At 43.7% G+C, this 14,966-nt stretch overlaps 1 protein-coding gene across 1 annotated transcript; it reads left to right on the forward strand.

Annotated features, from left to right (window-relative positions):
* Positions 1-4,235: 4,235 nt before the first annotated feature.
* LOC100552227 (zinc finger protein 658B) lies at positions 4,236-14,966 on the forward strand. The gene is made up of 3 exons (XM_003228541.4): positions 4,236-5,458; positions 8,702-8,824; positions 13,085-14,966. Exons 2-3 carry the CDS (start codon positions 8,814-8,816, stop codon positions 14,931-14,933), a joined length of 1,860 nt encoding a protein of 619 aa, XP_003228589.2. The 5' UTR covers positions 4,236-5,458; positions 8,702-8,813; the 3' UTR covers positions 14,934-14,966.

The following is a 14,966-nucleotide window of genomic DNA, read 5'->3' on the forward strand; positions in this document are numbered from 1 at the left end:
CCTTTAAGAAATATCCCCTGATGGCGCAGCGTGTTAAAGCGTTGAGCTGCCAAACTTCTGGTTTGAGTTGGGGGAGCGCAAAGAGCCCCCAGTGTTAGCCCCAGCTTCTGCCAACCCAGAAGTTCAAAAACATGCAAATGTGAGTGCATCTGGCGGAAGGTAAAGGTGCTCCATGCAGTCATGCCACATGACCTTGGAGGAGTCTACGGACAACGCCGGCTCTTCGGCTTACAAATAGACATGAGCACCAACCCCCAGAGTCAGACACGACTGGACTTATTGTGAGGGAAAAACCTTTATCCTTTACCTTAACTACAACCAATCCTCAATACTTTTATTTCCTATACCACCATACTTCGCCACAGCAACATTGTAGCCAATGTTTTCAATATATCATGATATTTTGGTGCTAAATTCGTAAATACAGTAATTACTACATAGCATTACTGTGTATTGAACTACTTTTTCTGTCAAATTTGGTGCTTAATTTGTAAAATCATAATTTAATGTTTAATAGGCTTTTCCTTAATCTCTCATTATCCAACATATTCACTTATCCAACGTTCTGCCAGCCCGTTTACGTTGGATAAGCGAGACTCTACTGTAGCAGAAAAGTACTGGGAAATGATTCATAATGAGTGATTTAGAATATTTTTATTTGAGACTAATGGTATTTAACCCAGAGTTCTTACAAAGGACAAAAGAAAGATGAACAGAAGTCAGCCAACACCGCCCCCCCTTTTTTAATTTTTTTTCACACTTCTTACTTTATCTTTTCACCCCTCTACCCTATAAACAAACTTGTTCTCACACTTTCACTTGAAACTTTAATAAAAAAACTATTTTTAAAAATGGGGGGAAATGCAGAGCAACATATATACGTTCATATGAGCAGTTGCATTGACTGACACAATGTCCTTTTAAGAGAGATTTAAATAGTCCTTTAGATGTCCATGCAATGTCTTCCTTCAGCAACCTAGGAGCGAAACCTCTTGCTAAGCTCCTTTCCAAACTGAGCTCCAGCAGAAAAAGTAATTAATAAAATAAGCAATTGTCAGTGAAAGTTTTTAACTATCGCTTAATTTCCAGTCCCCTTTTGCTGGTTAGTAATCAATCTAGAACTACCTGTCATCGTATTATCATTAGACCCAGGTTTTAATTTCAGTGTACAGCGTATGAACAATCCAACCATCAGCATTATCTTTACTCAAACAGCATGTTAAAGCTAGGATGCTTTTGCAGTTTTTCTCATGTTATTGATCCTGGGTAAACTCCTAGGATTAGAGAAAAAGTTAGTGGTTTTCTCTTACATAATTGGACAGGAAAAATCTAGCACCTCACTTGTATATACTGATAACCACTACAGTGAAAATTAATAGCCTATTTGTGTCAAAGACTGGTCTGTTGTACAGCTGGTTAGTAGCCATCTGCAATAAATCACTACTGACCAAGAAGTCATGGGATCGAAGCCCAGGTCAGATTAAGCTCCCAACAATTAAATAGCCTAGCTTGATGTTGACCTGTGCAGCTCGAAAGACAGTTGCATCTATCAAGTAGAAAATTTAGGTACCGCTTTATGCTGGGATGCTAATTTAACTAATTTACAACACCATAAAAACTCCCAGCAGCATGCAGAAAGGAATGAGGAAGCACTCCTTCAGGGATTCAGTGCCACAAGTGGACGGTGAAGCAGCAGCTCCCCTTGTGGCCGGAATTGAACATACCCTCATGAAACCGGAAAACGTTAAATTGCCTCTGCGTCTTGTCTATATGTTGTATGTCTAATGGCACTGAATGTTTACCATGTATAGGTGTGCATTGTAATCCGCCCTGAGTTCCCTTCGGAGAGAGAAGGTCGGAATATAAATACTGTAAATCAAAAATTATCCATTTTAATGCTGTGTTTTTCAACTGTAGCCCACAATATTAGAAATAAGTTTTTCCCATCTCTTTTGTAGCTAGTTTAGTAAAATCATTTTTAGATCAACAAGTGATTTATAAAAACCAATCTTTTGGTTAAAGTAATAAAGTGGTTATCTTGATTGTATACCATTATTATACTTAAAACTATATTGTTAATTTTCAACATCTTTTGACAAGGTACCCTATTGGGTTGTTGTACAGATGCTGAGGTGACAGGGATGGAATCCCTTTTGATCCCACCGCTTGCCACCAAAATGTACAGAACTGAGGGTGACAGGGAATGGAATCCTTTTGATCCCCTCCGCTTGCCACCAATATGTGCAGAGGTAAGGTGTCTGACAGGAATGTGTGACAGAGATGGAATCCCTCTGATCCTACACACACACACACAGATACCACCAATTAATAAAGATGTTTTATGAGAGATGATGTTAATTAATTATTTGTTTGACTATCTTCTTCGCTGCCACCAATGGAGGAGACGTCAGGCAGATGGCACTGGTTCTTTTAAGCTGTCTCTATTTGTTTTACTTCAGATGTTGTTGTTACTTAATATAAGAGTATGACAGAGGCTTAGTTAGAATAAAATCAAAATAAGTTTATTGCAGGTATAGAGCTTGATGGTTTCATATAACTTGTTAAAGGCACTTCACTAAATGGTTACAAACGGATATGAGGTGGTCAAACTTTCAAAATATTTCTTTCTCTGGATTACACTAAACCCTGATCCTCCTGGATCCCCTGGGGTTAATTTTCCCTAATCTACAGGCTCTATAAATGACCCTAGACAAGTCACCTAACTTGCCTAGTCTGGTCCAACTTAGATCTGACTCAAATCCTTCTATTTGAGCCAACCTGATTCTCCTCACAAGAATCAGATCCTCCACTGTGACTAGAAAATCACAGACTGCCAGCTGGGTTTTAAAACATTCCCCCTTTTTCTTTCCAAACGGCGGTTGGCTCCGCCCCTGTTGCTATGGTAACCTGTTCTAGCACTCTAAGATGGCTACCTTCCCCCATACATATTGTCAACTTAAATACTCACCATTTTAACTTAGCCAAACCTGGCTGTTCAAACAAAATCAAATATACATATCATCTATAAACAAAATATAATTATACACTTCTTCACAGTTGTTGTATGTTTTCCAGGCTGTATGTCCATGTTCCAGAAGTATTCTCTCCTGACGTTTCGCCCACATCTATGGCAGGCATCCTCAGAGGTGCGAGGTATGGGCGAAACGTCAGGAGAGAATACAGTACTTCTGGAACATGGCCAGACAGCCTGGAAAACATACAACAACCCTGTGATCCTGGCCATGAAAGCCTTCGACAACACATTGAACATCTCTTAGATGACTGATCTATTAGAGAGATAATATAGAAGACTATTATTCTACGTAATGCCTGCAGCGAGGATAATCTATGCCCAGAGATGGCTAGAACCAGCAATCCTGATGCAAGAGGACTGGATGACAAAGATGTACACATTAGCTGAAATATTGATGCAGGAGAAACCCTTGACTAGTTTTAAGAAACACTGGGACTCATTGAGCAGTTTTCTGCAGAAAAGATGGGAACAAATTTCAGCTACAGGATTTCTGTTATAGTCGTATGGGGTTGCATAGGTTAAGATGATTGCTGTAGACATAGTTTCGCTAGTTGTTGCAAATTTTTTGTTGTTTGTGGGGAGATACAGTAGAGTCTCACTTATCCAACATAAATGGGCTGGCAGAACGCTGGATAAGCAAATATGTTGGATAATAAGGAGGGATTAAGGAAACGCCTATTAAATATCAAATTAGGTTATGATTTTACAAATTAAGCAGCAAAACATGTTATACAATAAATTTGACAGAAAAAGTAGTTCAATACGAAATAATGCCATGTAGTAATTACTGTATTTACGAATTTAGCACCAAAATATCACAATTTATTGAAAACATCGACTACAAAAATACATTGGATAATCCAGAACGTTGGATAAGCGAGTGTTGGATAAGTGAGACTCTACTGTATTATTATTGCTCAATGTAACTACAGTAGAGTCTCACTAATACAAGCCTCGCTTGTCCAAGCCTCTGGATAATCCAAGCCATTTTTGTAGTCAATGTTTCCAATATATCGTGATATTTTGGTGCTAAATTCGTAAATACAGTAATTACATAATATTACTGCGTATTGAACTACTTTTTCTGTCAAATTTGTTGTATAACATGAAGTTTTGGTGCTTAATTTGTAAAATCATAACCTAATGTGATGTTTAATAGGCTTTTCCTTAATCCCTTCTTATTATCCAACATATTCACTTATCCAACATTCTGCCGGCCCGTTTATGTTGGATAAGTGAGACTCTACTGTATTTCTGTATCTGTTTCTATTTGCACGCTTGGATTTCTTTTCCTTTGAATAAAAATTACGAATACATCTTACAATCACATATAGAGACTTAAATATAAATCTCCCAAAGAGGAGAGGAGTTCAAGTCTTCATTGTCTTTGAGGTTCACCCTTGAAGATCACGGAGAAGTTATTTCCCATCCAACTGCTGGACATATCAGCCCAGTCTGGTTAATAAATGGACAAGTAACACTGGGTTCTTTGTCAGGTTGAATATGAATTAGGCAGATTGTGGGTCAATCCCCTGCCCCCCAAAACCCTGTCAGTATTCCAAGTTGACTATGTTGGGTGCGTGTGCCAAGTTTGGTCCATATCCATTGCTCGCTGAATTTTACCTAAACTTGGCACACACACACACACCCAACATAGTTTGGGGAGAAATGACCCACCATTTTGGGAATTGTAGTCCACCCATAATCAAAGAACACTGTGAACCCAAATGACAGTGGATCTGGACAAAACTTGGCACACATAGGCATCATGACCAACAGAAAATAACGTTGGAATTTGGGGGAGGGTGTTGACGCATGATGTTGGAAACTGTAGTTCCCCCAATATCAAAGAACATTGAATACTGCTTTGTTGGATCATTTTGTCTCATAGCCCCCATTGCTGGGGTGGCTGCCAAGGGAGCGGAAATGGTCAGCGTTTCTAATGCTGACAGAACTCTAGGCCGCCCAGGCCAGCCCCCTTCTGCCACCAAGGAAGCACAAGGCAACCCCTCCTTCCTGGCACCCCTCTTTCTTCCTTCCCTTTCCCTTTCCCTTCCCCATTCTCTCTGCCAAAGATCCCACCTAAAATGGCGCCGCTCCGCTCTGGCTGTCTCTCCGGAGCCTCCTCAGCGCCTCCTTCCCGCCAATTCCAACGGTCTCCTCCGGCCCTCTCCCCCGGAAGTGACGTCAGAGGCTCCGCGTCCCGCCTGCCTTGTTGCCACGCGAGGCCTCCAACTCCCAGAAGCCTCAGCTGCTTCGGCGGGCGGGCGGGGATGCTGGGAGTTGGAGTCCCAGGCGCTGAGGAGAAAAGAAAGCGAGGCTCCTGCTGCTCTGAGGGAAGGAGAGCCGCCTCCGAGGACGACGAAGGGCTTCCTCAGGGGCCGAGGCAGGCCGAAGAAGGGGAACTCCAGGACCCATTTCCAGGTACAGTAGAGTCTCACTTATCCAACGTTCTGGATTATCCAACGCATTTTTTGTATTTATTTATTTATTTATTTACAGCATTTATATTCCGCCCTTCTTTCTCACCCCGAAGGGGACTCAGGGCGGATCACATTACACATACAGTAGAGTCTCACTTATCCAACATAAACGGGCCAGCAGAATGTTGGATAAGCGAATATGTTGGATAATAAGGAGAGATTAAGAAAAAGCCTATTAAACATCAAAATAGGTTATGATTTTACAAATTAAGCACCAAAACACCATGTTACACAACAAATTTGACAGAAAAAGTAGTTCATTACGCATTAATGCTATGTTGTAATTACTGTATTTACGAATTTAGCACCAAAATATCATGATATATTGAAAACAATGACTACAAAAATGCGTTGGATAATCCAGAACGTTGGATAAGTGAGTGTTGGATAAGTGAGACTCTACTGTATAGGCAAACATTCAATGCCTTTTTAACATAGAACAAAGACAAGACAAACATAGGCTCCGAGCGGGCCTCGAACTCATGACCTCCTGGTCAGAGTGATTCATTGCAGTGATTCATTGCAGCTGCTCTCCAGCCTGCTCCACAGCCCGAGCCCAAGTCAGTGTTTTCAATACAGTGTTTTTGTAGTCAGTGTTTTCAATACATCGTGATATTTTGGTGCTAAATTCGTAAATACAGTATTTACTACATCATAATAATAATAATAATAATAAAACTTTATTTATACCCCGCCACCATCTCCCCAACGGGGACTCGGGGCAGCTTACATGGGGCCATGCCCAGAGCAAACAATATAACAAGTATAAATACAACATAACATAGAGCAATTAAACAATACAATAAGTAATAATATACAATATACACTACAACGCAAATCAAAGAAACAGTAAAAACAGGGCCGGCCGCATGAATACAAAGATAAAAACTCGGGTGAGAAAGATAAAGGGAATGGAGACCACGGGGAGCAGGGACATACGAAAGTGGAACCGTCTAGAGGAAAGATGTTGGAGAGGAGCAAGAAAAGGAATAAATAACAGGTACTCTCCAAAAGCGCAGTGGAAGAGCCATGTTTTAAAATCTTTTTTAAAAGCTAATAGAGTGGGAGCTTGCCTAATCTCAATGGGCAGTGAATTCCATAGTCGAGGGGCCACAGCAGAAAAGGCCCTCTCCCTAGTACCCACAAGGCGGGCCTGGGATATAGGCATTAATGTGTAATGAATTACTTTTTCTGTCAACTTTGTTGTATAACATGATGCTTTGGCGCTTAATTTGTAAAATTATAACCTATTTTGATGTTTAGTAGACTTTTTCCTATTCTCTCCTTATTATCCAACATATTCGCTAATCCAATTTATTTATTATTTATTTCTCACATTTATATCCCGCCCTTCTCACCCGAAGGGCAACAATTAGATGCCCGTACAAACCAATATAAAACAGCACATAAAACGGTTAAAACTATTAATAATAATAATAATAAAAATAAACTTTATTTATACCCCGCCACCATCTCCCCAACAGGGACTCGGGGCGGCTTACATGGGGCCATGCCCAGAACAATACAATATAACAAAATATAAATAAAACAACAAATCATAACGCATTAAACAATACAATAAAAAAGAATATATATATATATACAGTACAGTAAACAAAATCAAAAGAACAGTAGAACAATAAAACCAAGGGCGGGCCACATGAACACTAAGTTAAAATACATTATGAATTAAAAATATGCATTTCAAACAAAATCAGATCCATTCTTCCTCATGCTTTGTCCATAGTTCAGTCCGTGTCCTCTTCACCATTTATTGATTAAAAGCCTGGGCACACAGCCATGTTTTAAGGGCTTTTCTGAAGCCCAACAGGGTTGGAATTTGACGCATCTCTCTTGGGAGGGTGTTCCACAGCCAGGGAGCCACCACTGAGAAGGCCCTGTCCCTCATTCCCACCAGCCGTGCCTCCGAGGCAAGTGGGACCGAGAGCAGGGCCTCTCCAGATGATCTGAGGGATCTTGCTGGCATGATAGGAGGAGATACATTCGGACAAGTAGATTGGGCCGGAACCGTTTAGGGCTTTATAGGTCAAAACCAGCATATCCAACGTTCTGCCGGCCCGTTTATGTTGGATAACTGAAACTCTACTGTATATTTATTTATCGTGTCAGAAGTGAACCCAGGGTACAAGTTGTGATGTACAGTAGAGTCTCAGTTATCCAAGCCTCGCTTATCCAAGGTTCTGGATGATCCAAGCCATTTTTGTAGTCAGTATTTTCAATACATCGTGATATTTTGGTACTAAATTCGTAAATACAGTAATTACTACATAGCATTACCATGTATTGAACTACTTTTTCTATCAAATTTTATCTCTGTGTTTTTTGTATTTGATACCACTGTATGCTTGTTTTCTATCTGTGAGCCGCCCCCAGTCCCTCTGGGGAGATGGTGGCGGGGTATAAAAATAAAATTATTATTATTATTATTCCGTTATTATGGAATGCCTTGCCGCCCTATATGAGAGCCATGCGTGAGTTAGGGCCTTTTACCCTAGCACTTAAGACCTGACTCTTTACTAGAGCTTTTAATCTATGTTAATTTTATCAATATTTGTATGTATGTATTTTTATCCTTTACAATTTGATCTTGTAAATCGCCTAGAGCATCTTGGATGGAGGGCGATTAATAAGTAATTAAATGATGATGATGATGATGATGATTAAATGTGTTGTATAACATGTTTTGGTGCAACCTAATTTGATGTTTGATAGGCTTTCCTTAATCCCTCCTTATTATCCAACATATTCGCTTATCCAGCGTTCTTACGGCCCGTTTATGTTGGATAAGACTCTACTGTATATTTATTTATCGTGTCAGAAGCGAACCGAGGGTACAAGTTGTGATGTGTTTGGAAACAAAGTTAAAAAACTTAGCATGGTACTAAATGTCCTTTGACCAGTCTTCTGTGTGCCCAGGAGGGAGTCTCTCATCCGGCATCAGCCATTGCTTGAGGTATCTACCGGCTTGTGATTTCCTTTTTCCCCCCCATCATTTTTAAAATGTATTTGTTATGCAATGCTTTTGACACAAAATAAATAAATAAATAAAAACATAATATAGTAACTCATTTATTGACCAGCTGTCCTTATAGCTCACCTTTCAAGATGATTAAAAAAGAGATGTAAAACAACACTATTTTCCATCTCACCTTTCCCCTTTTAGCCTCTGCCAGCCTTAGAGGAGGCTGTTGTGTCTTTCTCTGAGGAGTGGAGTATTCTGGATCAGGTTCTGCTGGGCTTCGTGTGTAGGAGATAGAGTGGAGACTTGTGAGAACATGACACCAAGGTAAGGTTTTTCTACCTTTAAAAATGGATTGACCACTTCTCTCTTGAGATGCCAGTTCAGATGCAGATCATGTACCTTTGCCCAAACTGTGCCAGACCTGAGCTTGTGTGAAACTGTTCAGGGTAAAGCTACTCTTTTGCCAGGTGCAAAGCTGATACGGTTATGAATGTGGTGGCTCCTGCTCTTCCTTTTCAGTCCCAGGGGAACCTGTTCCATGGAGAGAGGCTGATCAAACTAAGTAGTTCAATCCCTTTCTTAAACAGGGGGTAGACTATGGGTGTACCTCCGTGGAACAGGCTACGAAGGGCTGCGCAGAGCCTTCCACTGCTCCTCACCATATATCATTGGGCCATTCAGAGCTGGAGCTTCCATATCCCTTGTCCTTTTGATGGGCAAGAGCTGTTTCCCTTCCATTATCTTTTGGGATAGGCTGATACAACAACTTGGAGTGCCTGATATTTTAGAGTAAGGGAATGCACTCATTTTTTCCCAACTAAAAGATAAGACTGGAGGAAAAGAGATTACTTATAGATGGCAAAAATTCTAACTATCCAGAAAAGAAGTTTCATAATGCCAGGCCCAGGGCTCTGGGTAGAGAATTGCAGTTGGAACATAGAAGAAAAGAATCTGGTTGTCATGAGAAAGGGAAGAAAAGTGGACAAAGCTCATTCAGAAGTCAGGAGCCCATGAACAAGAAGCAAGGGCTCATCTGATAGATTCAAGGGCTCTAACTCAGGTTTTATGAGAATGCAGTTCAAAAAAGAAAATTCTGTCAGTGTATCATGATCAAAAATATACGATGTATGGGTATGAATGAACTGAATGAAAGGAATGAATGATAGCTAATTTTGGAGACAGCATTCTGAGACCTAAGGCTTGCAGTGACAAAATCATTAACTTCCTGCTTGCTGGGATTGTAATTAAAACCTGCTAATGAGAACTGAAATGGTTGACCTGCCTTAGTAAACTGAGAAGAACTGGGACAGTGATAAGAGAAATGATTATATGTGTCAACGTTGCCCAGAAACCAATACAGTAGAACCCCAGTACTCCCGAGTTAAACCGGCGGACTGCAACTCGGTCAACCGGATAACTCGGATTACCAGGCGGGACGAAGGCTGGACTGGGAGGCGCTGCAAACGCCTCCCAGTTCAGTCCTTGTCCCCATGGAGAGGCCTCTGCATGGGGAGGAAGGCTGGATCGGGAGCCGCTGTTTGCAGTGCCTCCCGGTTCAGCCCTTGTCCCCATGGAGAGGCCTCTGCATGGGGACGAAGGCTGGATCGGGAGCCGCTGTTTGCAGCGCCTCCCGGTTCAGCCCTCGTCCCCATGGAGAGGCCTCTGCATGGGGACGAAGGCTGGATCGGGAGCCGCTGTTTGCAGCGCCTCCCGGTTCAGCCCTCGCCCCCATGGAGAGGCCTCTGCATGGGGACGAAGGCTGGATCGGGAGCCGCTGTTTGCAGCGCCTCCCGGTTCAGCCCTCGTCCCCATGGAGAGGCCTCTGCATGGGGACGAAGGCTGGATCGGGAGCCGCTGTTTGCAGCGCCTCCCGGTTCAGCCCTCGCCCCCATGGAGAGGTCTCTCCATGGGGACGAAGGCTGGATCAGGAGCCGCTGTTTGCAGCGCCTCCCGGTTCAGCCCTCGTCCCCATGGAGAGGCCTCTGCATGGGGACGAAGGCTGGATCGGGAGCCGCTGTTTGCAGCGCCTCCCGGTTCAGCCCTCGTCCCCATGGAGAGGCCTCTCCATGGGGACGAAGGCTGGATCAGGAGCCGCTGTTTGCAGCGCCTCCCGGTTCAGCCCTCGTCCCCATGGAGAGGTCTCTCCATGGGGACGAAGGCTGGATCAGGAGCCGCTGTTTGCAGCGCCTCCCGGTTCAGCCCTCGTCCCCATGGAGAGGCCTCTCCATGGGGACGAAGGCTGGATCGGGAGCCGCTGTTTGCAGCGCCTCCCGGTTCAGCCCTCGTCCCCATGGAGAGGCCTCTGCATGGGGACGAAGGCTGGATCGGGAGCCGCTGTTTGCAGCGCCTCCCGGTTCAGCCCTCGTCCCCATGGAGAGGTCTCTCCATGGGGACGAAGGCTGGATCGGGAGCCGCTGTTTGCAGCGCCTCCCGGTTCAGCCCTCGTCCCCATGGAGAGGTCTCTCCATGGGGACGAAGGCTGGATCGGGAGCCGCTGTTTGCAGCGCCTTCCGGTTCAGTCCTCGTCCCCATGGAGAGGCCTCTGCATGGGGACGAAGGCTGGATCGGGAGCCGCTGTTTGCAGCGCCTCCCGGTTCAGCCCTCGCCCCCATGGAGAGGTCTCTCCATGGGGACGAAGGCTGGATCAGGAGCCGCTGTTTGCAGCGCCTCCCGGTTCAGCCCTCGCCCCCATGGAGAGGCCTCTGCATGGGGACGAAGGCTGGATCGGGAGCCGCTGCTTGCAGCGCCTCCCGGTTCAGCCCTCGTCCCCATGGAGAGGCCTCTGCATGGGGACGAAGGCTGGATCGGGAGTCGCTGTTTGCAGCGCCTCCCGGTTCAGTCCTCGTCCCCATGGAGAGGCCTCCCCGCGGTTGGGAGCACCCCCGCAACGAAGGGGCTCTCCCTCCCTTTGGCGGAGGCCTGGAGCCAGGGAAGTGACTCTCGCTTCCCTGGCTCCAAGCCTTCGCCAAAGGAAGAAAGCCCCTTCGTTCGGCAGGTGGGTGAACGGGGAGGGCCGCAAAAGCCCGGTGCCCGGCGAGGCGAAGGAGTCGGACGTGCGTGTTGCTAGGTAGATAACAAGCTTGTTATCTACCTAGCAACACGCAGGGGCCGCCTCCCAAGGGGCGAGCGCCCGGTGCATGTTGCTAGGTAGCTTGCTATCTACCTAGCAACACGCACGCCAGCGAGCAGGTGAACGGGGAGGGCCTTTACGCCCCCCCCCCCCATTCACCTGCTCGGATTGCACGGAGGCTCGAACGAGCGGGGTTTTACTGTATCTCTTAAGAAGGAAGTCAACACAAGCAGATTATGTTTACCAACATCAATTACAAAGAATCAGTGTCTGCCAGGAAACTGAAACGAAGTCAGGATGTTTCAGGCTGGAAAAACATCCATCATTCATTTACAACTTTAGAACATATCAGCCGAATATTCCTATAAAAGATTCAGCCTAATAATTCTCAGTTGTGGTAGACCGGAGGAGTCTGGCTCACCCGCCATGCTCTGGTCCATGGGAAGGATAGCGATGGTGTATGTATTTGGAGAGTGGCATATCTGCAATGGAAAGCAGAAGTCTGGTCCTTTGGCCTCCTTTTTTCAAGGCATAAGAAAGGAGTGCGATTTTGGAGTTTTGGGTTTTGTGCAGGAGCCAGGATCTTCTGTATAGAAAACAGAGAACTGGTTGTTGGCATTGTGCTTGGGGAAAGAGGAAGCATTTTAGAAGTTTTGGAACTGTGTATTAGCAGATATTCAAGGAAGCAGTCTGGCCTAAGAGATGTTCTTCTACAAGAGACAGCAGGAGAAATAGTGATGTTTGAATGTGGACAAATGAATGTGGATGTGAATGCTGAGTAAAAATGTAGTTTCCCCTTTGTTTGTTAGCCAATGTAACTGGAGGTTGTTTGTGAATCCAGTGTAGTTACATAGAATCTGTATGTCTATGTCCAGTGCCATTCTTTGTGTACAAATGTAAAAGTTCAGATACCCTTTCTCCTGCTGAAAATTGCAGTAAAAAGAACCTTTGTTTAAAAAGTGGTCATGACAAATTGGCACTGTGAGCAGGATTATTCTTTTCAGTGTGAGAGGGATATCTTCTGAGATAGAAAGTGTAACACAGAGAATAAAAAGAACCTCTGCTTTAAAGTTATTGAAAAGTTACTCATAACAGATATGCCAGGAATTGCGTTTTTTAGAAAGTGCACAATGAGCTCATTGCAATGTGGAGAAACTCAGCACAAATGGCTAACAGTTTTTGTAATGGAGCAGGGACTCTTTCTGACTGAGGATTGCTATGCAGCAAGGAGTTATTCTCTTCTTCATTTATCCTTCCTACAGCTCAGGGTTATCTTTCACTTCTCAAATACAAATGGAAAGCATTGATATATCACCAGAAGAGTGAAGGACATGCATCTGTTCCTCTTAGAATTGAACAGGCAATGCTGTTGATGTTACTGTTAGATTTCAGTATGTCATGTTAGATTAACGAGTCTGGAGATAAGGAAGCAGTTGAGATAAGTCTCTCTTTTGGTCTTTGATTTCTGTCATTTTGTCTAAAGGTGTTTTTTTTTTCTTTTTCCTCAAAAAAAGAAATCGGAAGAAGAACATGAAACGCAAGGAGCCAGCAGTAACAAAGTCTGGCATGGAAAAACAGGTGTTTGGAAAGCAAAAGAGAATGAAAACAGAACACATAACCCAAGTGAAAAAAGACAAGAGCTCCTCTTCCTTCAAACACGCTGAACATTCTGAATCTTGTACCTCAGAATCAAATAAAACGGAATGTCCAGACTGTGGGGAAATGTGTAAATGTCATGCACAGTTAAACATAGGAGACAAACCATATAAATGCATGGAATGTGGAAAGGGCTTCAGTCAGAAAGCAACTCTACAGGTACATCAAAGAATACACACAGGAGAGAAGCCATACAAATGCATGGAATGCGGAAAGAGCTTCACTGACGCTGGATCGCATAACAAACATCTAAGGGCTCACACAGGAGAAAAACCATATAAATGTCTAGAATGTGGAAAAAGCTTTAGTAACGGTACATACCTTTGTACACATCAAAGAACACACACAGGGGAGAAACCATACAAATGCATGGAATGTGGAAAGGGCTTCAGTCAGAGTGCAGGTCTATATATGCATCAAAGAACACACACAGGAGAGAAGCCATACACATGCATGGAATGTGGAAGGAGCTTCAGTTGCAATGGAAGTCTACGTACCCATCAAAGAACTCACACAGGAGAGAAACCATATGAATGCATGGAGTGTGGAAAGAGCTTCAGGCAGAATTCAAATCTCCGTGTACATCAAAAAACACACACGAGTGAAAAACCGTACAAATGCATGGAATGTGAGAAGAGCTTCAAACAAAGAGGACAACTACGTGTACATCAATACACCCATACAGGGGAGAAGCCATATGAATGCATGCAATGTGGAAAGAGCTTCAGTAATAGGAGAGCATGTAATCTACATCAAAGGACTCACTCAGGTGAGAAGCCGTACAAATGCATGGAATGCGATAAAACGTTCGGTTACATTTCAAATCTAAACACACATCTAAAAACACACAGAGGAGAGAAACCATACAAATGCATGGTATGTGAAAAGAGTTTCAGTCACACTTCTGTACTGCGTATACATGAAAGAACGCATTCAGGAGACAAACCTTATAAATGTATGCAATGTGGAAAGAGCTTCAGTCAGAAGGGAAATCTACAAGTACATGAAAGGATACACACAGGGGAGAGACCATACAAATGCACAGTATGTGGAATGGGTTTCTGTGATAGTGGCTCATGTAATAAACATCTAAGGACCCACACAGGAGAGAAACCGTATGAATGCCTGGAATGTGGAAAGAGTTTCAGTTGCAGTTCAAATCTACGTATACATCAAAGAACCCACACAGGGGAGAAACCTCATGAATGCAAGGAATGTGGAAAGAGCTTCTCTAGTAGTAGCAGTTTGCAGTCACATCAAAGAACCCACACAGGGGAGAAACCTTATGAATGCATGGAATGTGGAAAGAGCTTCAGGACCAGGGGAGACTTGCGTGCCCATCAAAGGACCCACACGGGGGAAAAACCATATCAATGCATGGAATGTGGAAAGAGCTTCAGCGACAGTGGACATTTGCATGCCCATCATAGGACCCACACAGGGGAAAAACCATATAAATGCATGGAATGTGGAAAGGCCTTCAGCAGAGGTGAACATTTGCGTTCCCATCATAGGACCCACACGGGGGAAAAACCATATAAATGCATGGAATGTGGAAAGAACTTCAGCGACAGTGGACATCTGCATACCCATCATAGGACCCACACAGGGGAAAAACCATATAAATGCATGGAATGTGGAAAGGCCTTCACAAAAAGTTGCTCATATAATAAACATCTAAAGACCCACATGGGTGAGACCATGTGAATGCATAGAATGTGGAATAAAATTCAGTGGAAA

This window comes from Anolis carolinensis, chromosome 2, assembly GCF_035594765.1.
Source record: "Anolis carolinensis isolate JA03-04 chromosome 2, rAnoCar3.1.pri, whole genome shotgun sequence".
NCBI lineage: Eukaryota > Metazoa > Chordata > Lepidosauria > Squamata > Dactyloidae > Anolis > Anolis carolinensis.